This window comes from Trichomycterus rosablanca, chromosome 6, assembly GCF_030014385.1.
Source record: "Trichomycterus rosablanca isolate fTriRos1 chromosome 6, fTriRos1.hap1, whole genome shotgun sequence".
NCBI classification, from domain to species: Eukaryota; Metazoa; Chordata; class Actinopteri; order Siluriformes; family Trichomycteridae; genus Trichomycterus; species Trichomycterus rosablanca.
In genome coordinates this window covers 13,250,423-13,276,084 of record NC_085993.1, presented here as the reverse complement: position 1 = coordinate 13,276,084, position 25,662 = coordinate 13,250,423, and the positions used below count along the sequence as shown (strand labels likewise).

At 42.6% G+C, this 25,662-nt stretch overlaps 1 protein-coding gene across 6 annotated transcripts in view; it reads left to right on the top strand.

Moving 5' to 3' along the window:
- The window catches only part of cfap20dc (CFAP20 domain containing), a 70,684-nt gene that overhangs the window by 3,489 nt on the left and 41,533 nt on the right, over positions 1–25,662 (top strand). For 5 of the 6 annotated variants that reach the window (XR_010013073.1, XM_062996623.1, XM_062996624.1 and 2 more), the window contains exons 5-11: positions 277–349; positions 872–986; positions 1,101–1,254; positions 2,394–2,540; positions 16,515–16,688; positions 18,486–18,599; positions 20,070–20,150. Coding sequence is in view for 5 of the 6 variants with exons in the window: in XM_062996623.1 (XP_062852693.1) it covers positions 277–349; positions 872–986; positions 1,101–1,254; positions 2,394–2,540; positions 16,515–16,688; positions 18,486–18,599; positions 20,070–20,150 (858 nt within the window). In the remaining variant the exon portion in view is untranslated. Of the gene's footprint in view, positions 1–276; positions 350–871; positions 987–1,100; positions 1,255–2,393; positions 2,541–16,514; positions 16,689–18,485; positions 18,600–20,069; positions 20,151–25,662 lie in introns of those variants that run through there. The other variant, XM_062996627.1, reaches the window with a different exon arrangement.

The window sequence follows — 25,662 nt, the reverse complement described above, 5'->3', positions numbered from 1 at the left end:
TTTTCAAGTGATTTTGTTTTTAATTATGAGCATTATAAGTATATATATATATATATATATCCATTATTTTGTTTGAACAATGGACTAAAGTTAAAAGTCAAATGTCATTATCGGCCCGATCTTTTGTTGTTCTTTAAGAGGTAGTGGTATAACAATACAACCTAAAGAGACAGACCACATATGTGTGTTATTGTATGAGAGAACCTTTCCACTTACGAGTATTTATCAATTTCCTTTCCTTGGCCTACTTTGACACTGTGTATCTCATTTTTCTAGTTGTCCTGATTCAGAAGTTCCTGGTCCTGCAGGTGAATGTTCCGTCTGGTAAAGACTTCTCCACTGAGCTTGTGTATGTCTCATTGCAACAGTACGCTTCAGGACCGCATACTATATGTAAAATATACATGCATGTGATTGTACTTACCATCTAATATAACACAGGGCATTGACATGACTGTTATTTAATTTGCTAAATAATTTAGCTCTGCTGTTGACAGAATGTTTGCTACAACGGTTAATGTGTTCACAAGCTTGTGGGATAATTTTAGAGCTTTTTCCTGAAGGCTTGAGTACTTTAAGATAAATGAGATTTGCTGAAGGTGAGGCAGGTGAATTAGCATGCAGATTGAATCTATTCACACACTTGCGGATATGCCCACACACACATGCACAAACACTCAGACTCTCTCTCTCTCTCTCTCTCTCTCTCTCTCTCTCTCTCTCTCACTCACTCACTCACTCACTCACTCACTCACTCACTCACTCACTCACTCTCACTCACACACACACACAAAGGAAACAGATTAAACTTTCTTTCCAATTGCTCCCTGAATCAGTTTTCATGTTTAACATTCCAGTGTATTTCTTTCAGAGTAACTGATCAAGGGCACCTGAAGCGAAGGCTCTATTTGTCCACTGTACATAAAGAATTCTCAGCTACCCCACTGCATGCCAGAATACCTCTTACAAGCCTCAGACGTGACATCGTGAGTGCTCAAACGAGCTGTGCTCCAGCCAGCATTTTCTGTATTGTTTCCAAATTAGTATGATGCCATTTGTTGCAAAACAGATTCCAACGTTTTCTTTCTGATTTGATGCAGTGGTGTAACTTGTGCATTGACCTGGGCTCATTTAGCGCTGAGCTGTTTCGAGGGGCATCGTTTCTTTCTCTGGATGGCATCATTATTTCAGCCTGCTGTAAGGTCAGGCGGATCTTCACCATGAGGACCGTACCTTCAGACCATGTGGACAGAGGCTAGTGAAATGTATCCTATTCACACCTAACTGCAGTGGTACTTTATCTCAGTCACTAGTGTGGCTGCAGGTTTTCATACATACCAAGCTGGATCTGAACCTAATACAACTGATCTGTGGTTTAAAGACCAAGATTAACTAGTGTTAACAAGAGTAAACAAATGGAAATACTTTGGTCATAACAGAAAGGCACATGGTGTGAGTATATCTAACTTTAATTTCAAATAAGATGGAAAAGAAAAATTTACATAAAAAAATTATTTTTGACCAGTAGTAAATTACAAAAACTGTTTTTTATATGTATGCTTATTTCAAATTTAAATGTGGTGCTTATTACATATTAGATGTTTAGTACATCACATATCTAAGCAAAAAATATAGCTGGGCTATTTCTGCTAGCGCACACAATTATCTAATATTTTAACTAATTAACTCTAATGAACGGGGCAGCATGGTGGCACTGTGGGTAGCGCTGTTGCATCACAGCAAGACGTACCTGTGTAAGACCTACCTGTGTTTGATTGCCTGGCCAGGTGACCAGGGTCCATTCTGTGTGAAGTCTGACATTACTCTTTTTTTTTTCTATTTATTTATGCATTTTATCTCTTTTTTTCCTGATTTAGTGTAGCCAATTAGTCTTCCTCTGTTGGGGATCTTGATTACATTCGAGGAGGATATATTTGCCTGCTCCATGGCCCCTCCAACGCATGCACAGTCCCACAACCTCTTCTTTTTCGCACAAGAGGCTCATGCACTTCTGCACAGGGTCCTTGCAGAGCGTTTAAAGACCCCACCCACTTTATTAGTCTGGCCTTTTCCCACCCAGCAGACTAGATGGCCAATTTTGTCTGCTGCAGGCACTGCCAATTCGAACCGGGGTGTTAAATGTGCTAGCGAAATATCCCACTTTGCCACCTGGGTGACAGTGCTCTTTATGCACAAAAGACTTCTATTAATTCTCTAAATGGGAGGAAACCGGAGCAAACCCACGCAGAGAACATGCAAACTCCACACAGAAAGGACCCAGACCGCCCCACCTGGGCAGGACCTTCTTCCTGTGAGGCGACAGTGCTACCCACTTAGCCACCGTGCTGCCCTTGGTATCTAGTAACCTAAAACTGTTTGCATACCTTGTCTAGATCTTTATGACATGAAGAATGACCCCAAAGAAGATATACCTAGGAGCTGCCAGTTTCCTCTGGATGTTCAGCATATTACACAGCTACTGAATATGGAGAGGCTGAAACCAGCTGATCTGAGAAGTGCATCTATCAGCTCAAAATCTGGTGAGTGCAAAATAAATACATAATAAATACAGCTTAAATTATGCATTCAATTAAAACATCTTATTTATGGACAAATCATTATGGGTTTTTGGTGTAGACATTTTAAGCAATGTATTTCTAATGAAGACGCTGTCTAATACATTATTAATTTTATTGTATTTTTATCTTTTACCTGCTTTATACTGGTCAGGGGGGCGGCACGGTGGTTAAGTGGGTAGCACTGTTGCCTGACAGCAAGAAGGTCCTGGGTTTCATCCCCAGGTGGGGCGGTCCAGGTCCTTTCTGTGTGGAGTTTGCATGTTCTTCCCGTGTCTGCGTGGGTTTCCTACGGATGATCCGGTTTCCTCCCACAGTCCAAAGACATGCAAGTGAGGTGGATTGGAAATACTAAATTGTCCATGACCGTGTTCGATATAACCTTGTGTGAACTGATGAATCTTGTGTAATGAGTAACTACCGTTCCTGTCATGAATGTAACCAAAGTGTAAAACATGACATTAAAATCCTAATAAACAAACAAACAATATACTGGTCAGGGTGGCGGTGGGTCTGGTATTCCTGGGATCACTGAGTGCACTGCAGTAACACACAATAAACAGGACGCCAATCAATCAAAGGACTTTGGCTCTCACCCTCAAACAAAACCAGTCATGTCTCTATGTAGTCTGACCAGCCAATAGCATTCGAATAGCTCCCCAAATCCCAGCAGTAGTGGGCTAGTGTATTTTACTGCTGTGCCACACCAAGCATCTTTACTTAATACATTTCAAGTTATTTATTCCTAATAAATGTTAGGGTGTCTGCGGCGTCTGATGAACTTACCATCTCTTCTCAGCGTCGCAGACGTTACAGAACAAAGAACAGCGTGGCCTCAAATAGGAGGTCCGCTGATTAGTGCGTACGACCGGCACCTGCGCGCTCACTACTTAAGTGGGCGTCGCCAGGTTGCCGGCGTCGCACCTTTTGTTTTGTAAACCGGCTTTTCGGCTGCATCGTACCAGCCTTTTCCTTTTATAGGGCTTACTGGGTTCCCCTGGCGCTGTATAGCGGTGGGGTGTGTAAGTTGAAAGACTGAGGTAAATAGGCTTAGAAATTTTGTATTTTTAAGCCGGTGCGATTTCATGCAGTCCTCGCGCTGCAGTTCATTTGCGCCGCGTTTCTCTGGCAGCAGCCGGTTAGCTGCTGGCTAATGCTAGCGCCGCTACGGGTGCACTGTAGTGCTTAATAGCGCTTCCGGGTCTCCGGCTTTTCACGGCGCGACTGGCTCGCTTTGTACAGAGCCGCGTCTCTACCGGAGCGACCCGGGTTCGCGTCCGGGGTCCGCAATTTTGCGTTGCGGTTTTTTTTTTGGTAAACGGCCCCTTCCCAGCTCCTCGCTGGTGACAGTGCCGTCCGGGCTTTCCCGGAACTCTGTTTTTTCCTTTTATGTGTTTTGACAGTCTCGTGTGGTTTCTCCACGAGACACGTAGCGTTCGGCGCTCCTCCTAAGCACCGGATCTCATCCTCCGTTTAGTCTCGCCATAGCGAGGTGTTGCGGTCTAGAACCGGCGAGCCAGCGACCGGGGTTCGCGGCTCGCGTTTTGTTTTTTGTAGTTTGTTTTTTCTCTGTTTTTTCTCTTTAGTGCCAAGACGTCTTCGGCAGCGTTCGGGGTTCCCGAATTGTTTTTTTTTATTGACGGTTTAACTTCTTTTGTTGTTTATTATCATTTCATTTAATAAAGTACTTTCTGTTTAATCCGCATTTTGGGTCCTCCCTCTCTGCACATCATAACAGAAAGGTGCGACCAAGATGGACCCAGCGGAAACCCCACCCATAGTTGACGTCCTCCGTCACCAGGGGGTCGCACTGGGGAGGCACGAACTGGCCTTGTCCGAGTTGACACAGCGGGTGGCCGACATCGCCCAGCTGCTGTCGAACCTGGCGGCCAGTTCGGGTTCTCCCAGCCCTCCTCCCGTTCCATCACCTCCCCCAGCTCCCCCTGTAGGAGTTGAAACCTCCATTCCGCCCCCCGAGCGTTTTTCAGGAGAGGCGAAGAAATGTCGAGGCTTCCTCCTACAATGCTCCCTCACGTTCGAGCTACAGCCGTCCCGCTTCCCCTCCGAGCGCTCCAAGGTAGCATTTATAATATCTCTGCTTACCGGTAAAGCCTTGGAGTGGGCTACAGCCTTATGGGAACAGAACGCCCCTGAGTGTGCTTCTGAGGCTGCCTTCAGGGAGGCCCTGAAGGACACCTTTTTTTACCCCACCGGGGGAAGGGAGGCGGGTCCGCGATTGCTCGAACTGTCCCAGGGGGGGCGCTCAGTCGCCGAATACGTTATCGAGTTTCGCACTCTGGCGGCTGAGTGCGGTTGGGACGAGGGGGCATTAGTCGCTATTTTCCACCGTGGGCTAGGAGACAGAATTAAAGACGAGCTGGCTACTCGAGAACTCCCCACTTCTCTCAAAGCCTTCTATCTCCTGGCGTCCTCAATCGACACCCGACTCCGACAACGTGCCCGGGAGCGAGGTTCCCACCAACCCTTTTTTCGACCGCAAGGTCAGCCCCGGGTCGTTTCGGGAGATCAGGACCCGGAACCCATGCAACTTGGGTCTACCAGGGGGGCAGCCCAGCGTCCATCCGACCCCACCACGAGAGCTCGCCCTCGTTTAAACGAGTAGGCCGCTCTCGTGGTAGGGAGTCGAGGGCGAGCCATACCACCATCCCTGGGCAAGGCCTTTTTCTCAGCGCATCGTTGCGCTGGGAATCCGGTTCCACCGATCTCAAAGTCTGTGTCGATTCAGGTGCGGTGGAAAATTTCATTGACCACGACCTGGTACACGGGTTGGGGATTGAGCTCCAGCCATTACGAGTCCCCATTGCGGTTCACGCCGTGGACGACCGAGCGGTGGCCGGGAGTCCAATCACGCATCAAACGTGCCCTCTCACGATGCGTTTGGGGAGTCATGAGGAACGGGTCACCTTTTTAGTGTCCCAGGTTCCTCAGCTCCTAGTGGTACTAGGGCACTCATGGCTGAAGAAGCACAACCCCCAAATCGATTGGCAAACCGGGTCAATCTTTGCTTGGGGAACGCGGTGCCAAGATGCTTGCCTGTTGCCAGCGAGCATGTCATCGGCCCCATCATCGTCCGTAGAGACGACCCCTGATTTGACTCGGGTGCCTCCCGTGTACCATGACCTACAGGAGGTATTCAGTAAGTCCCGGGCGCGGGACTTGCCCCCACACAGACCTTTTGATTGCACTATTAACTTGCTTCCTGGCACCTCTCCTCCTAGGGGGCGCCTCTTCTCCCTGTCGGGACCGGAGAGGATCGCCATGGAGGAGTATGTCAAGGAGGCACTCGATCAGGGGTTCATCCGACCTTCGTCCTCCCCAGCTGGGGCGGGATTCTTCTTTGTGGGAAAGAAGGATGGGACCCTGCGCCCCTGCATCGATTATCGAGGTCTGAACGCAATAACGGTTAAGGATCGTTATCCGCTGCCACTGATGGCCACAGCTTTTGAAGCTCTTCAGCGGGCTTCCATTTTTACGAAGCTGGATCTACGCAGCGCCTATAACTTGATCCGTATCCGGCGAGGGGATGAATGGAAGACTGCGTTCATTACGCCCACGGGGCACTATGAATATCTGGTGATGCCCTTTGGGTTAATGAATGCCCCCGCGGTCTTTCAACGCTTTATCAATGAGGCCTTGCGGGAGGCCCTTGACAGATACGTCTATGTTTACCTAGACGATATCTTAATTTTTAGCCGATCCATCGAGGAACATGTCAGGCACGTTCGTCGGGTTCTCCAGCTTTTGCTCGACCACCACTTGTTCGTCAAGCTGGAGAAATCCGTGTTTCACGCCCCATCAGTCTCCTTTTTGGGGTTCATAATTTCTCAAGGTGCTCTGCAGATGGACCCGGCTAAAATAAAAGCAGTGGAGGACTGGCCAACTCCTAGTTCCGTACGCCAGGTGCAAAGATTTCTGGGCTTTGCAAACTTTTTCAGGCGGTTCATCCGGAACTTCAGCACGGTCGCCGCACCCTTAACGGCTCTTACGGGGAAGGGTCCGTTCAAATGGACGGTGCAGGCTCAACAAGCCTTTAATAGGCTTAAGGCTCTCGTGACAACTGCTCCAGTGTTGCAGTTGCCCGACCCCGAGGAACCCTTCATAGTTGAAGTAGATGCCTCGGATGTCGGGGTAGGGGCGATATTGTCCCAGAGAGTGGGCCCGGAAAAGAAGCTCCACCCTTGTGCCTTCTTTTCGCACCGTTTAACTCCTGCCGAGCGTAATTACCCGGTGGGAGATAAGGAGCTTTTGGCCATCAAGCTAGCGCTTGATGAATGGCGACACTGGCTCGAGGGGGCGAAACATCCCTTCCTTGTTTGGACAGACCACAAGAACCTGTCGTTTATCCAGCAAGCGAAGCGGATGAACTCTCGCCAGGCCCGCTGGTCACTTTTCTTCGGTCGGTTCCACTTCACCCTATCCTATAGGCCAGGGTCGAAGAACATCAAGCCTGACGCTCTGTCCAGGCAGTGGGACTCGACTAGACCAGAGGCGGAGCCTGGTCCCATTATTCCCCCGAGCCAGATTGCGGCCCCCGTGACATGGGGCATATTTAAGACTGTTCGGGACGCTCATGTAGTTGAGCCCGACCCAGGTGGAGGGCCACCTGACCGACTGTTTGTGCCATCAACAGTGCGCCGTCAGGTGTTTGAATGGGCTCACGCGTCCCCGTTTGCGGCACACCCAGGAGTCTCTAAGACCCTGGTGTTTTTGCGTCGAAAATTTTGGTGGCCGGGGATGGAGGGGCAGGTCAAGGACCTAGTCCGAACCTGCGCTGTCTGTGCTACTAACAAAAGCACAAGAGAGCGTCCGCGTGGACTTCTCCATCCATTGCCAGTACCCTTGAGACCGTGGTCCCACCTGGCACTGGACTTTGTCTCAGGGTTGCCAAAATCCAGGGGATTTACGGTGGTACTGGTAATTGTTGACCGGTTCACCAAATCTTGCCTCTTCGTTCCAATGCCCAAGCTCCCGTCCGCCATGGCCACAGCACAGGCTGTTCTGCAACATGTGGTGAGAGCACATGGGGTTCCGTCCGACATTGTATCGAATCGGGGTCCGCAGTTCATCAGCCAGTGCTGGCGAGCCTTTTGTCAACTTCTGGGCGCGACGGCCAGCTTATCCTCAGGTTATCACCCCGAGTCCAACGGGCAATCGGAGCGGGTTATCCAAGACCTAGGCAAGATGCTTCGGTGCCTAACTGCAGGTAATCCAGCCACTTGGGCGGATAAATTATTGTGGGCCGAATTTGCTCACAATACCCTGCACCACGCCGCATTGGGTATGTCACCGTTTGAGGCACAGTACGGCTATCCCCCTCCACTGTTTCCTGATCAGGAACAAGAGGTTGCGGTGCCGTCTGTGCAGCAACATATCCGTCGCTGCCGCGTTGCCTGGCGGAGGGCAAGACAGGCCCTTTTGGCCTCTCAGCGCTCCATGAAGCGCAATGCCGACCGCAGGCGACAGCCGGCTCTGACGTTCCGGCCGGGCCAACGTGTCCTCCTGTCGACGAGGGACCTCCCCGTCAAAGGTACCACTCACAAGCTGGCACCGAGGTACATTGGTCCGTTCAAGGTAGTTAGACGGATTAACCCGGTGACATATAGGTTGGAGCTGCCTCCCAGGATGAAGGCGCATCCAACCTTTCATGTCTCCCAACTTCGCCCGTTCGCGAGCGGGGGAGCCTTACCCCCCCCACAACCTCCCGCCCCTCGTATCATCCAGGGTGCCCCTGCATTTACGGTTCGCCGCCTCCTGGATAGCAGGAGAGTGCAGGGCAGCACCCAATACCTGGTGGATTGGGAGGGTTACGGCCCCGAGGAACGTTCGTGGGTACCGGCTCGGCGTATCCTGGATCCCGAACTGATCCGTGAGTACCGAAGGAACCGGTCTGCGGGTCTTGGGACCTCGGGAGCTGTCCCTAGAAGGGGGGGTCCTGTTAGGGTGTCTGCGGCGTCTGATGAACTTACCATCTCTTCTCAGCGTCGCAGACGTTACAGAACAAAGAACAGCGTGGCCTCAAATAGGAGGTCCGCTGATTAGTGCGTACGACCGGCACCTGCGCGCTCACTACTTAAGTGGGCGTCGCCAGGTTGCCGGCGTCGCACCTTTTGTTTTGTAAACCGGCTTTTCGGCTGCATCGTACCAGCCTTTTCCTTTTATAGGGCTTACTGGGTTCCCCTGGCGCTGTATAGCGGTGGGGTGTGTAAGTTGAAAGACTGAGGTAAATAGGCTTAGAAATTTTGTATTTTTAAGCCGGTGCGATTTCATGCAGTCCTCGCGCTGCAGTTCATTTGCGCCGCGTTTCTCTGGCAGCAGCCGGTTAGCTGCTGGCTAATGCTAGCGCCGCTACGGGTGCACTGTAGTGCTTAATAGCGCTTCCGGGTCTCCGGCTTTTCACGGCGCGACTGGCTCGCTTTGTACAGAGCCGCGTCTCTACCGGAGCGACCCGGGTTCGCGTCCGGGGTCCGCAATTTTGCGTTGCGTTTTTTTTTTTGGTAAACGGCCCCTTCCCAGCTCCTCGCTGGTGACAGTGCCGTCCGGGCTTTCCCGGAACTCTGTTTTTTCCTTTTATGTGTTTTGACAGTCTCGTGTGGTTTCTCCACGAGACACGTAGCGTTCGGCGCTCCTCCTAAGCACCGGATCTCATCCTCCGTTTAGTCTCGCCATAGCGAGGTGTTGCGGTCTAGAACCGGCGAGCCAGCGACCGGGGTTCGCGGCTCGCGTTTTGTTTTTTGTAGTTTGTTTTTTCTCTGTTTTTTCTCTTTAGTGCCAAGACGTCTTCGGCAGCGTTCGGGGTTCCCGAATTGTTTTTTTTTATTGACGGTTTAACTTCTTTTGTTGTTTATTATCATTTCATTTAATAAAGTACTTTCTGTTTAATCCGCATTTTGGGTCCTCCCTCTCTGCACATCATAACAATAAAGAGGCTATCTATTTACAAAGAAACTTGAGCACCTGGGAATTAATCCACTCTGTAAATTCATTAATAAGGATCTGCAACGGTTTATCTGTTGTTTACTTAATAGAGCCCAGGGAAAGGTTTACTCATCCCGTTCATGAACCTTCCTGCTGTTTTCAGTCTGTTGACTTGTTGCTGACATGCCTTTTCTTGCCAGGGGCTCTAATCCTGTCTCATTAGTCATTTACCTGTCCTCTCTATTAGACCAAGGAGACTCTTTTAGCAGTACACGTCTCTTTATGCAGACAGCTCTTACCCTGCATTGCAGTAACACCTCCTTCTCCTGATTTACTGAAATGATGTGATCCAGAAAACTTTTTTTATATAATGCTTTTAAACTGGTGTATTTTTAAACCATTATATTTAAAAATCTTTAGAGAAAAATACCTTGTTTGGTTTGTTATTGAATATAGTCTAAGAATCTCTACAACTGTACCCTTATTACCAATTAGAATCTATAAATATTTCTGAAAATGGCAATAGTTTAATTATAGAATGCTATACAATATATGTTGGCTTACATTTTTCAGAATTTATTGTAGTAGTGACAGAATCTCTCAAACCACATTAACATTTACAGTACTTGACAGGCTCACATACCCAGCGCATCAGTAGTACTTGAATTAGGGTGCATTCCAATGCTGTGGGATGCTGGAGATTACTGGCTTGGAATTAGAATGTATAATTTTAACTATAAATATTTAACATGGCAATAATTTTATTATAGTATGCTACCTGCTCATATACTATGTTGGCTTACATTTCATAGATTTTTTGTAGTAGTGACAGAATCTCTCAAACCACATCAACATTTACAGTATTTTTGAGACTGTTATATCCAGCGTATTAGCAGTACTTGAATTAAAGGTGCATTCCTATGCTTTTGTATGCTAAGAGAATACTGGCTTGGTTTTCCCAACAATGTAAATGCTAAACATGCCAAAATATACTGTAAACAACAACTTGATGGTATTGGTAATGAAATCGTTGGTTATTTATCTTGGCACACAGCTATCGGGCTGTTAAAAGTTAGACTTAAATGAGAGTTTCAGGTAACCTTCATACAGAGGCTGTGAATCCAACAAGCTGGGTACTGACAGTACCAATACTTTGGATATTAACTCAATACTTTGGATTAATTGATCAAAAACTGCTTCAAATAATGTACACCGAATCTCCGAGTCAAACAAATCAATAATGTTGATTTGTTTGACTGATAAGGCATAACTTTGTGACCACCTTCCTAGTATTGTGTTAGTCCCCTATTTGCTGCCAAAACAGCCCTGCAACTGTGATGCACTGTGTATTCTGACATCTTTCTATCAGCACCAGCATTAACTTCTTCAGCTATTTGAGCTACAGTAGCTCGTCTGTTGTTTCAGACCACACGTGCATCAATGCCGCCCATGACACTTGATAGATACTGATCACTGCAGACCGGGAACACCCCACAAGAGCTGCTTTTAACATATCAACTTTGAGGATAAAATGTTCACTTGCTGCCAAATATATCCCACCCACTAACAGGTGTCGTGATGAAGAGATAATCAGTGATCAGTGTTATTCACTTCACCTGTCAGTGGTCATAATGTTATGCCTATTCGGTGTATACTCTATATGGCTTAAAGTACTGTGGACACCTCTCCTAATTAAGTTTACATGTTTAACCATACCCTTTCATGTGCTTTCAACTTATGACTTGATGGGTTTTGTGTTGAGAAACTCAAGTTGCACAGAGCACACGGTCAAGCACCCGCATCATTTCCATGTAATTTATGTTGTAAATAATGTTCATTGACGTTCAGTGACGGCGTTTCAATATGAAGAGTTGTGAAATCTGGGCAAGACATGGCATTAGTGTGGCAAAAATGTTTTCATACACAGTTACTAAGAAACAGCAAAGCTCAAAACTTGTAGCCGACTGCCAAATTGAAATGAAAGTGTTTTGTGTTTAGCTGCCAAATTGTCTTGACCTTACCCTTTTGCAGTGTTGCCATATTTCTGAAAGTAACATCATCATGAATTTTCCTCACTGTCTGTCTGTCTGACTCTCTGTCTGTCTGACTGTCTGTCCTTCTTTCTATCTATTTATGCCACATCATATCACATAAATAGTAAACATCATTAATATAATAAGCATGGTCGAGTTGACTAGCTCGTCATCTCTGTTGATTTGTTTGACATGTTCAGAACTCAATACAAATGTCCATGCAATTCTCAGATTGGTATGCTTAATTTAAAGTTTCTGATGGATGGATGGATGGATGGATGGATGGATGGATGGATGGATGGATGGATGGATGGATGGATGGATGGATGGATGGATGGATGGATGGATGGATGGATAGATAGATAGATAGATAGATAGATAGATAGATAGATAGATAGATAGATAGATAGATAGATAGAAACTTTATTAAATATGAAGAAAATGAAGGATTTACGCTGGTGCTGATTCTAAGTTGTCTTGTGTTTAAGTGGTAATATGAAAACTGAGCCACAAGCATCTACCCTTGTTCCATTGATCAGTACTGCTTGCCAAAGCCTTGCTTGCCAAAGTGTACAGATGCACATTCACACTCAAACATGAGCTCAGAACATCTTGTCTACCATAAACTTTTTGCTTTTTGCACATCGCCAAAAACATCGGATACATAATGTATATTATAATAGTAAACATCATTAATATAATAAGCATGGTCGAGTTGACTAGCTCGTCATCTCTGTTGATATGTTTGACATGTTCAGAACTCAATACAAATGTCCATGCAATTCTCAGATTGGTATGCTTAATTTAAAGTTTCTGATGGATGGATGGATGGATGGATGGATGGATGGATAGATGGATAGATGGATAGATGGATAGATGGATAGATAGATAGATAGATAGATAGATAGATAGATAGATAGATAGATACAGTGCTGGCCAAAAGTATTGGCACCCCTGCAATTCTGTCAGATAATACTCAATTTCTTCCAGAAAATGATTGCAATCACAAATGCTTTGGTATTAATATCTTCATTTATTTTGCTTGCAATGAAAAAACACAAAAGAGAATGAAAAAAAAGTCAAATCAATTATCATTTTACACAAAACTCCAAAAATGGGCCGGACAAAAGTATTGGCACCCTCAGCCTAATACTTGGTAGCACAACCTTTAGACAAAATAACTGCGAACAACCGCTTCCGGTAACCATCAATGAGTGTCTTACAATGCCCTGCTGGAATTTTAGACCATTCTTCTTTGGCAAACTGCTCCAGGTCCCTGAGATTTGAAGGGTGCCTTCTCCAAACTGCCATTTTGAGATCTCTCCACAGGTGTTCTATGGAATTCAGGTCTGGACTCATTGCTGGCCAATTTAGAAGTCTCCAGTGCTTTCTCTCAAACCATTTCTAGTGCTTTTTGAAGTGTGTTTTGGGTGATTGTCCTGCTGGAAGACCCATGACCTCTGAGGGAGACCCAGCTTTCTCACACTGGGCCCTACATTATGCTGCAAAATTTGTTGGTAGTCTTCAGACTTCATAATGCCATGCACACAGTCAAGCAGTACAGTGCCAGAGGCAGCAAAGCAACCCCAAAACATCAGGGAACCTCCGCCATGTTTGACTGTAGGGACCGTGTTCTTTTCTTTGAAGGCCTCGTTTTTTTTCCTGTAAACTCTATGTTGATGCCTTTTCCCAAAAAGCTCTACTTTTGTCTCATCTGACCAGAGAACATTCTTCCAAAACGTTTTTGGCTTTCTCAGGTAAGTTTTGGCAAACTCCAGCCTGGCTTTTTTATGTCTCTGGGTCAGAAGTGGGGTCTTCCTGGGTATCCTACCATAGAGTCCCTTTTCATTTAGACGCCGACGGATAGTACGGGTTGACACTGTTGTACCCTCGGACTGCAGGGCAGCTTGAACTTGTTTGGATGTTAGTCAAGGTTCTTTATCCACCATCCGCACAATCTTTCGTTGAAATCTCTCGTCAATTTTTCTTTTCCGTCCACATCTAGGGAGGTTAGCCACAGTGCCATGGGCTTTAAACTTCTTGATGACACTGCTCACGGTAGACACAGGAACATTCAGGTCTTTGGAGATGGACTTGTAGCCTTGAGATTGCCCATGCTTCCTCACAATTTTGCTTCTCAAGTCCTCAGACAGTTCTTTGGTCTTCTTTCTTTTCTCCATGCTCAATGTGGTACACACAAGGACACAGGACAGAGGTTGAGTCAACTTTAATCCATTTTAACTGGCTGCAAGTGTGATTTAGTTATTGCCACCACCTGTTATGTGCCACAGGTAAGTAACAGGTGCTGTTAATTACACAAATTAGAGAAGCATCACATGATTTTTCAAAGGGTGCCAATACTTTTGTCCACCCCCTTTTTTATGTTTGGTGTGGAATTATATCCAATTTGGCTTTTTGACAATTCTTTTTGTGGTTTTCCATTGAAGACAAATTAAATGAACATTTTAATATCAAAGCATTTGTAATTGCAATCATTTTCTGGAAGAAATTGAGTATTATCTGACAGAATTGCAGGGGTGCCAATACTTTTGGCCAGCACTGTAGATAGATAGATAGATAGATAGATAGATAGATAGAAACTTTATTAAATATGAAGAAAATGAAGGATTTACGCTGGTGTTGATTCTAAGTTGTCTTGTGTTTAAGTGGTAATATGAAAACTGAGCCACAAGCATCTACCCTTGTTCCATTGATCAGTACTGCTTGCCAAAGCCTTGCTTGCCAAAGTGTACAGATGCACATTCACACTCAAACATGAGCTCAGAACATCTTGTCTACCATAAACTTTTTGCTTTTTGCACATCGCCAAAAACATCGGATACATAATGTAAAACAGAAGATTAGATGCACTGCATCTACATAACCTCAGACCCTTTATACTACTCATTTATAATGCATACATATTTCTCCTTTGTTTTTATGTGAGCTCTGTTTGGAAGAGCCAGTGAGTGGGAAAGCATTTCTCAATTCAACAACTGACTGCTCCTATATAAATCCTGCTTTTGGTTTGAAGCACAAACATGGCTTCAGACAAAAATCTGATTTACAATAAAATAAATAGAAGCAAATGCTAATTACAAAGTTTTAAGTGTAGGAGCATTTGATTCAGAAGGATTATGCAAAATGATGAGATGCACATTCACTGACAAAAACATTATGACCAGTCCCTAAAAATGTGCACAGCAATACTTATTTTTATTTTTCTTATTTTTTTGCATTTTCCAATGTAGTCGTATCCAATTACCCTGTTGCATTACGCTTCCTCTCTACTGATGTTGATCTCCACCCTGATTGAGAAAAGCCGTGAATAACACCGACGTGTACAGTAGCCGGCTACATATTTTCACCTGCTTGAGGCGAGTTCATATGTGGATCAGCTTTGTGTACAGAGAGACACACCCTGATCCTCATTATCCCTCACCATCAATCAGCTAGCAGAGGTGGTAATTGCATCAGTTATGAGGAATCCTCTTCGGCACCACCCTTGAACAAAAGCCAATTGTTCATGTAGGCGAGTTTGAAATGTCAGCTCTGGTGTGCTTGTGTGTCACGGTCAAGGATATAATAAATGTTGGGCCGATGGTAGTTACTCATAGTTCACATGTTGAATGCAGCAGAAATGGGCAGCATAAAGATCTGAGTGACTTTGATAAAGGCCAAATCATTATGGCCGGATGACCGGGTTGGAGTATTTCTGAAACAGACAAGCACACAAGCAGACATGGTGAGTGCCCACCGACAGTACCAAAGAAGGACAAGCCATGAACTGCCGACAGGTCGTTGAAAGACCCATTGATGCCAGATTACTTTCCGGCTATGGTGTCTTGTACAGACCAACAGAAGGGCTACTGTGGCTCAAATCACAGATTGTTTTATTTATTTATTTATTTATTACGATTTTAATGTCATGCTGCTCAGGTGGCGCAGCGGTGAAAACACATGCTAGCGCACCAAAGCTGGGATTTCAAATACATCGTATCGAATCTCAGCTCTGCCATCTGGCTGGGCTGAGCGGCCACATGAACAACGATTGGCCTGTTTTTCATATGTGGGTGGGGTATTAAGCCAGATAGGGACTTCTCGTAACTGATGCACTATGACCTCTGCTGGCTGATTGATGCCGCACAGGCGGGAAAGAATGCGGATCAGGGTGTGTCTCTCCGTACACAAGGCCGATATGCATATATGAACTCGCCTAGTGTGGGTGACAAAATGCATACTGCTGCTGCCCACATGTCAGACGGGGCGTGGGTTAGCTTCGTTCTCCTCAAATCAGAGCGGGGGTCGGCATTATTGGAGAGGAAGCGTGACGCGATCGGGAAATTGGACGCGCTAAAAAGTCGGGAGAAAAAGAGGAGAAAATGCATGGACTGTGGGAGAAAACGAGACACTGGGAGAACATGCAAACTCCACACAGAAAGGACCCGGACAGATTGTTTTAAAACTGGTGTTGAGGTGAATGTGTTACAATATACAGTGCATTGAACTCTTCTGTATGGGGCTGCATAATCACACGCCAGTCAAAGTGTCATAGTACCTACAATGGACATGCAGAAAGGCTATTAAAACATTATGGCAACGGAAGAAGGACTTTTTTTCAGATGTCTTATGAAGTGCGCCAGAGCTCATAACAGCATACTAGATGGAGGGTCCTAATGTTTTGGCTCATCTGTGTTTATACTTTGTTTTTAGTGTGTTTGACTGTTAAAGATCTTTTGCCCCTGATGCCTAACCTACCATGTGTAGGAGGCTTAAATATGCCGAAAACAACTTATTTACCCTGAATATTTATCTGTTTGCTCGTCACAAGAAACTTCAGATGCATATTGTAGCGTCTAAAACAGCAGATTGCACGCACAAAGTCTGCATAGCCTCAGACCTCTTAAACTACTCATTTATAATGCATGCATAATTAATTCTTGTTTGTCTCTCTCTGAACTTTCTCTAGAACAGCCACTGAGTGCAAAAGCCTATCAGCATCCGAAAACCCAGGACGGCTCCCATATTGCTTTTGGCTCAAAGGTCACAGGTCGCCCTCCACTCACGGCAAGGAAAAGCAGTTTGTTATCGACTAGGACAGACAATAGCGCTAAGAGCTCCCCGAAGAGCACTTCACAGACAGGTACATTCGAAAACACTGTGTGTATAAAATGTGTAATTGTCCTGAAATACACCCCATAATACTGTCTGTACAAGTTTACATTTAAAAGGTTTTAAATATTTTTAAATATTAAATAGCTGGGTGACACAGTGGGGCGGTAGTTAATACCGTAGGCTCAGAACAACATAAGTTTGGGTTTAATAAGTTCATTCATGCCTAATGTTGGATTTTTAAAGAAAATTGGCATGTTGTGTTTCCTTATGGCTCTTTGTTTTCTTTACATCTGTTGAGAACATGCAAAAGGTGGTAATTTGCTCTAAATTGTCCTTTGTTAAGTGAGGATTAATAAACTAGTGAGTGTGTTATGCTTTGTTATTGATTATTAAATCTGCAGACACGCATCTATACACCATTACACACAATACCATAATCTATAAATATACATGAAAGTTGCACTTGTGCCATGTAATAACGACAGGCTGACCAACTAATTGATAATGTAATGTGTTAGCTTGCATTTGTTATAGTTAGGAAAAGTTTTTACAATTGGATTTTTTTTATTGTATCAAACAATTGAAACAATGCTAAAATGACAGCAGTTAGCAGGTTCTTATCTACTTAACTTAACTTAGCCTCCAGTTTACATTGTTATAGGTACAAACCAGTTGATTTGTATTATCTAAGTGTCAGTTCACATTATTGCTCTAGGGTGGCACGGTGGCTCTGTGGGTAGCACTGCTGCCTCACAGCAAGAAGGTCCAAGGTTCGATCCCCAGGTGGGGCGGTCCAGGTCCTTTCTGTGTGGAGTTTGCATGTTCTCCCGTGTCTGGGTGGGTTTCCTCCGGGTGCTCCGGTTTCCTCCCACAGTCCAAAGACATGCAAGTGAGGTGAATTGGAATTGGAGATACAAAATTGTCCAGGACTGTGTTCTATATAACCTTGTGAACTGATGAACCTTGTGTAATGAGTAACTACCGTTTCTGTCATGAATGTAACCAAAGTGTAACACATGACATTAAAATCCCAATAAACAAACAAACTGTCATGTATTTATTTATTAGGTGTGTAAATATGTACATTGTAAAATACAACCTTGAAATGCAAACTTTGAAACACCCTAGTAAAATACTTATTCTTAATAACTGTTGTACTAGCTGTTTTAAACAGATATAGCCTGCTAGGTATAAAGTTCTACTACTACTACTACTACTATTTGTGTGCATGAAGTGCTTATTTCGAATTCTGTTAATCTCTAAACTAAAGTGTATTTTTCTGTATAAGTGCATTGGACTTATTGAAAAGAATGAGTGAGGAAACATTTCAATCTTCTTAAACTGTGGTAATTAATATGCTCTTTGTGATCCATACCTCACAGTCATGTATGTTCTTGAGTTCAGGAGCACTTTATAACCCATCTTGGAAATAGCTTACCCAAAAAAAGGGCTTACTGTTTCTTTTTTTGTGGAGATTAGCTGAGTCTGACTTTATTTTAAAATGTTTAGTTAAATTTAATAGCAAACCCACTCGCTGTTCTTCTAAGGACTAATACATGTTAATGTACTGCACAAAAAAGGTTTAATTGTCTGAGGAAAGAAATAAAGTTAAAGTACCAGTGTTTAATGAACTCCCACATGGTTCCAATTACTTTTACTGAGGAATTTCTGTCAGCACTCTCCACATTACTGCTGATTTTATTTTATATATACCAGGTTAGCACTGACAGTTTTCTGTAATCAAGCAGCAGTAAATAGATGTTATTTTTACTTAATTTGTTAATTTAATTATTTTACATACTGTATTTTTTATTTATGATCACAGGGAGAAGTGGATATATAAAGTCTCAGTCAGCAACTGACCAGGCAAGCTTTGAAAGAACAGGGTCTGGAAGACCAAGACTGGTCCATAATGCTCGTACAGAGAGACTAGCTGCACGTAAGCATCCGATTCTTGCTTTTTAATTATTCATCTTGATCATATAATTTATTTTTAATTTATTACGTTTTTGGTGTGTGTATGATGTTTTAGTGCCAGCCCCATTTCTGGAGAAGTTGGGACATTTTGTAAAATGCAATAAAAACAACAATACAATTTTTACGGACTAGCTTAATTGTATTTTGTAAATATAAACATATAAACAATAATTTGAGGAGACACTGTTACCTAACCTTTTCTATTAATTATACTTTTTAATAGTTTGGGAACTGAGGATACTAATTGTTGCAGTTTTGCAAGTGGTACTGTTGCACATTAATTTAGACTGTAGCTGCTCAATAGTCCTTGGTCAACATTGTCTGATTCTCCTCTTCATGATGCACCATTTTAACTGGAGACAGATCTGGACTGCAGGCAGGTCACATACGCAGACCTGGCATCATATGTCCCTCTAAGATCCTAATATATGCCATTTTGTCAATCCCATGTAGTGCCACCTGAAAGCTCAAAGGTCAGGCACATTTAGGTGGTTTTTATCCTTGCCCTACACAGACTGAGATTTTATAATATTATGTATGGTAGATGGTGAAACACCTACATTAATTGCAGTAAAAAATGTTCTTTTAAACTGACTGGCAATTTTCTCCCAAAATTTGGCACAAATGAGTGAGCCATGACCTTTTTGTTCTATTTATTTATGCATTTTCTCCCATTTTTCTCCTGATTTAGCATAGTCAATTTGTCTTCTACTCCCTGATTGCATTCGAGGAGGGTATATTGCTGCTCACGCCTCCTCCGACACGTGCGCAGTCCTAGCGGACCTTTTCTTTTCACCCATGCATTCTGCACAGACACCTCTATGTGCTAACCAGGGTTCTTGCACAGCGTTTTGAAGACCCCATCCACATAGTCCGGGCACCCAGCCGACCGGTGACAACGCTGAGTTTCAAACCGAGGAGTTCAAAATCTCGGCGCTGATGTGCTAGTGGAATATCCCGCTGCGCCACCTGGGCGCCTCTATGACCTTTTTGTTGTTTTTGCTAAGACTCGGCTTTTGGTTTATACCCAATCATGATTCCCTCGTCTGTCACTGTCTTAAGTTTGTTTTTTATGTTGCATTCAAAGTTGATTTATACTAACACAATACAATTAAATTAGACAGCCAAGACGTTAAAAGTCAATTATTTGTACTTTTGTTAGTGAAGCTTCAAGAGCATTAGCAATTTAAAGATTTTTGTTTTAATTGCAACTTACAAAAAATCTTTCAGTTTTCAGTAATGAGGTTTGTATTTTATACTTTATGAAATGCTTTTTGTGAGCAGTTTATATTTGGAGTGAATTTATATCTGTGCTGAGCTGCTTTTGTCTTAATTATAGTTAGATTATATGTAACATGCACACATTAACATTATTAAAAGTTTTAATAAACTAAATATACAGAAAGTTATTACTGCTAAACTTTGTTCTTAGGCAACCATGTCATGCCTCAATCAAGCCCTGATGCTGAGAAGTCGATAGATGAAGACACATCAGCAGATCATCTCATACCTCGTAAGCAGACACTTAACACTTTTAGAAGTGAATTTGATTTTAGTTGATTTTAGTTAGTTCACAAGAATGTACAGATGAAGTTGAATAACAGTTTTGACTTTGGACTTAGAGGACAATCAGATGAGAAACGTTATGCACTTTGCTCATCACGAGGCTGGGCGCAAATTGCTCAGCGCTTAGCGTGAGCGGCGCAGTGAAACGTCATCAAAACGTGCTCACTCTAGATTACCGGCAAAATCGAAAAACCATTAAATCCACTCTGAAATCATTCACATGTAGCTAGGCTTTTCATTATTGTGTCATGATACAATTTTAAAGTCGTGTTATAAAGCTCAGGGTACTGAGAAATGATGAGAATCAGCTTCTTCTCCATGTTCGTCCTGTCTAAGTCGCTTTTACCACATCATATAAAAACTGTTTTTGCCATGTTGAGCCTTTTACTTACTTACTTAATATTTTTTTCCAATTTACCTTGAGCTGCTGTAATGTAGTAAAATTGTCAGACCAAAAACTGTATTTTTTAAGATTCTGACAGTTTCACGGTATATCACGATATGGTTTTTTTGTATGACTGGGACTTTTTATATGTCTGTGGCTGACTCTACTGTTGAAAGTACATAGAATATAAAAAAGTTTTAATTTCACCATGTATATAATGAAAATTTTGAGTACGATAAGCTTTGCTTGGCCCCACAAAATGACACAATATATGATGGAATCAGTATGAAACAGGTGCAATATATAAATTTGTTATTGTTTATTTAATATTTAAGTATTGTACAATTACCCTTTGCTCTCCCTTTAACAAATAAAACGACGTATGCAAACTCCACTATACAACTTGACCACAGGTCTATTGTAGAAAAGTGGACAACTTTAAATATCTCCGTTTCCAGTTCGCTTATAACGCTGGTTTAGCAACTGACCTGAAGTGTTTTTGCCCTGTAAGACATACCTGGAATCCACTGTTTTAATTACTGCTCTGAAAGCTTCTTTCTCGACTGTTTATAGAGGAATCGTGTCCTTGCATATGTGGATTGTTACTGCGTTCGTAATGTTGTTGTTTTCAACAGCTGTGGCTCGACAAACTGTACAGTATATAGTGTTTTAGTCTGTTCTAAACTACCGACACGCCTCATTTCTTTGGCAGGTTCTTCCGGTGCATATTTGGTCTTCATCTCTTCATCCTCCGTCTGTTTTTGTTTATTTTTTTCACTATATCAAGGAAGCCTCTGTCATGTAACTCGTGAGCTGTATCTAATCTGCACGGCGCTCAAGCACTTTTATTGGCGAACAATATTATATAATTTGCTGCCTACTGAAACCTACAGCTGTTGTATTGACTATGCCACAGTATGGCGGTAGTTGAAGAATCCATACGGCATGAGGAATCTATCTATCTATCTGTCTGTCTGTCTGTCTGTCTGTCTGTCTGTCTGTCTGTCTGTCTGTCTGTCTGTCTGTCTGTCTGTCTGTCTGTCTATCTATCTATCTATCTATCTATCTATCTATCTATCTATCTATCTATCTATCTATCTATCTATCTATCTATCTAATCATGTAAATGTCCCCTTACATCTGAAACATGAAGAAAAAAAATGCTGAAATGTTTTGACATTAAACAGACACAGGATCATAGATTCAGGAGTTTAGCATTCCTAATGAAAGCCTTTTAACCCAGCTTGGTTGCTCATTATTGGCCTGAAAGACTAAATGTCAGTGTGTAGTCAGACATGAATTCTCTCCAGCAGAGATGGATGAGCTCAAACTCTCCTCAGCACTGAGAAAAAGAGGAAAAAGTTCATTAGAGATAATAGGACATTAAGAATACTGTGTGGGTCAGAAAGGAGTCTCAAGGGTTTGGACCAGCAAGTCTTTTGAAAAAGTGAAAAAAAAACGTGCCGTGAATTCAAATCTGCAAAGCCGTATTTGAGGAGGCGGAGTAAGTGCTGTACTTGAGAAGCACTTTGCAAGTGTGTGTGGTTTAATTAGGTGGCACCGCTGAAAAGGTGAGACTGGTTAGTGCCTGATTATTTTAAGCATTCTCATTGTGATATCTACCTTCGCATAGTGTGAAGCATTATATCTTTTATAATGTGGTTTTATGAAAGGTAATATCATAATGGCATAATAAAACCTTCATTACTGTCAGTTACAATACCTTAAAGTGCAGTGTGTGTGCAATGTCACAGCCCTGTGTTATCAGAGAGCTTCTAACTATTATGTAGGATTACACATTATAAAAAATACATTTTATCTCTACCAGAAGGTAAATAACAAGCTCATGTATGACTGCCATTCAAAGAAGATGTTCAGGCTTTTTATTTAGTGGTTGAATATTTTTTTAATTGAGGTCAAAATAAAATAACATCCTAGTGTTCAGACCCAGTTTCAGACTCAGTGAAACTTTGTTTAGCTTAAGGTGGCTTTTGAAGATGAATAAATTGTCATAATAGAAAAATATATGCAATATATGCATATCTATCTATCTATCTATCTATCTATCTATCTATCTATCTATCTATCTATCTATCTATCTATCTATCTATCTATCTATCTATCTATCTATCTATCATCTACAGTATCTATCTATCTATCTATCTATCTATCTATCTATCTATCTATCTATCTATCTATCTATCTATCTATCTATCTATCTATCTATCCATCCATCCATCCATCCATCCATCCATCCATCCATCCATCCATCCATCCATCCATCCAGCCATCCATCCAGCCAGCCAAGCCAGCCAGCCATCCATCCAGCCAGCCAGCCAGCCAGCCAGCCAGCCAGCCAGCCAGCCAGCCAGCCAGCCAGCCATCCATCCATCCATCCATCCATCCACCCACCCACCCACCCACACCACCACCCAGCCAACCAACCAACGCCATCTATCTATCTATCTATCTATCTATCTATCTATCTATCTATCTATCTATCTATCTATCTATCTATCTATCTATCTATCTATCTATCTATCTATCTATCATCTACAGTATCTATCTATCTATCTATCTATCTATCTATCTATCTATCTATCTATCTATCTATCTATCTATCTATCTATCTATCTATCTATCATCTACAGTATCTATCTATCTATCTATCTATCTATCTATCTATCTATCTATCTATCTATCTATCTATCTATCTATCTATCTATCTATCTATCTATCTATCTATCTATCTATCTATCAGTCCATACATCCACCATCTATCTATCTAAAAACTCCAAATGTCTCATTTTGCAATACTAAATTTTTTCACATAAGACTCCTTATCTTAGATCTTAGATTGTCTTACAGTGCATCTTGCTGCCACATTTTTCATGAGTGATTTTTTCAAATGACCTTGGAAAAAACAGGATTTGTCTGACCGGTCAGCTTTCTAACATGTCCAGTTTTAATAACCTCCCATGTCCATTTTCAATGCCTGCCATGAGCTTGTCGGACATCCGATTTTGAAAACAAAATTAAAATAGTGTGACCTCTGAGTGATCTTCCCTGCTATAACAAAAGCCACTCTTCTGAGTAGGCTTCTCAGAAGACTTTGAAGTGTGTTGGTGGGATCTTGTGCTTTTGTGTCAAAAGAGCATGTGTATGGCCGGGCACTGATGTTGGTCAAAAAAGCCTCAATTGATATTCCAGTTTATTCCAAGGCTGTTCAGTAGGGCTGAGGTCAGGGCTCTGTGCAGAACACTGGAGTTTCTTTAAACCAAGCTTTTTTTCATATCTTCATAGACCTTGCTTTGTGCACAGTCATGCTGGAACAGGAAATAGTCTTTCCTAAACTGTTGCTGCAAAGTTGGAAGCAAATTATATATAATTATATGTTAAGCTAGCATCATTTAGCACCATAGAGCATAATTTTGAATTCATACCAGGTTGACTTGCACCAAAAGTCATGTCTTTTTATGTGACTTTATTACTTTTTATTTGATACAGTGGATTCAGAAAGTATTTAGACACCTTGACTTTTTGCACACTTTATTGTGTTGTGGATTTGAATGGATTGAATCGTTATTGTACACAACAATACACAGTTAATTACCCAAGTAAAAACATGTGAAAAACTGAACATTTTTGTTCACAGACATATTCAGACCCTTTATTAGGCTTGATTGAAGCATTTTGCAGTAGCTGCAAGTGCTCTTGGATACGTCTCTACAAGCTTTGCACACCTGGATTTATGTAGTTTATCCCATTCTTCATTGCAGATCCTCTCAAGCTCCGTCTGATTGAATGGTGAGCATCTGTGAGCTGCCATCTGCAGCTCTCTCCACAGATGTTTGATGGAGTTTAAGTCTGGGTAGTTGGCTGAGCCACTCCAGTGTTGTTTCATCTGTTGAGAGGTGATTTTTTGCACAAGTCTTAAGTTGAATGGTGCTCTAGAGGAGGTTTTCTTCAAGAATGTTCCTATTTGGCAGCATTTATTTGTTCCTCAATTTCTTATTGTCTTTTTGTACTTGTTGCTGAGAATCCCAATAGCTTGATGCTGCCACCGCCATGTTTTTTTGTATGAATAGAATCATTCAGGTGATGTGCTGTAGCTGTTGTTTGTCAGGTATTGTTTTTGCTGTTTTGCCCAAAAACATCTATCTCATCAGAATCTTTTTCCCCATGTTGCCAAAGTCCTTTATATGTCATTTAGCAAACTTCAAGCAGTCTATAATATTCCTTTTACTCACCAGTGGCTCCTGTCTTTCCACTCCACAAGGGCCTGATTTATAAAGTGCTGCAGACAAGGTTGTGCCGAGCTTTTTTTCCACAATTATTAAGGCCTCAGTGGTACCGGTAAGCCTCAAAGCCTTCGATATTGTTTCATATCCTTGCCCTGATCCATGCCTTGCTACAGTTTGATTGCGCAGATCCACAGACAGTTCCTTGAGTTTCATTGCTTGGTTTTTGTTCTGACAATGCAGTGTGAATTGTGAGCCATTAGAGACCCAGGTGTGAGCCTTTATAAACTATGTCCAATCAATTCCAACTGCAAAAGGTGAACTCCAGTTGAGTATAGACACATCTCAAGGATGACTAAAGCAAACATGATGCACCTGACTACAGCCTGGAGTGCAACAGCAAAGGGTCTGAATATCTCAGCTTTTGATTATATAGAATTTTATAATCCAAGCTATTGATATATACAGTAGTGTTCAAAAAAATAGCAGTGATTTTAAAAAAGTGAATAAAGCACAAAATCATTATAATAACTTTTATTTCCATAAATGCAAATGCACTGAAAATACTACACTTTTAATTCTAAATCAAAACATAAACAACATTTAGCCAGTTTGTGTTAATCCTTTACAGAAAGTTAAGAAAAATGAATATTAGGCTGTTCAAAAAAATAGCAGTGCCAGCATTTTTCTTAAAAAACTCAAAAAATGTATCTATAAACTGAAAATGTTTGAGGTTTCACTTTACTTTAAATTACTGAACTAATATTTAGTGGCATAACAATTGTTTCCGAGATCTGTGTTGCATGGAGTCGACCATCTTCTGGCACCTCTGA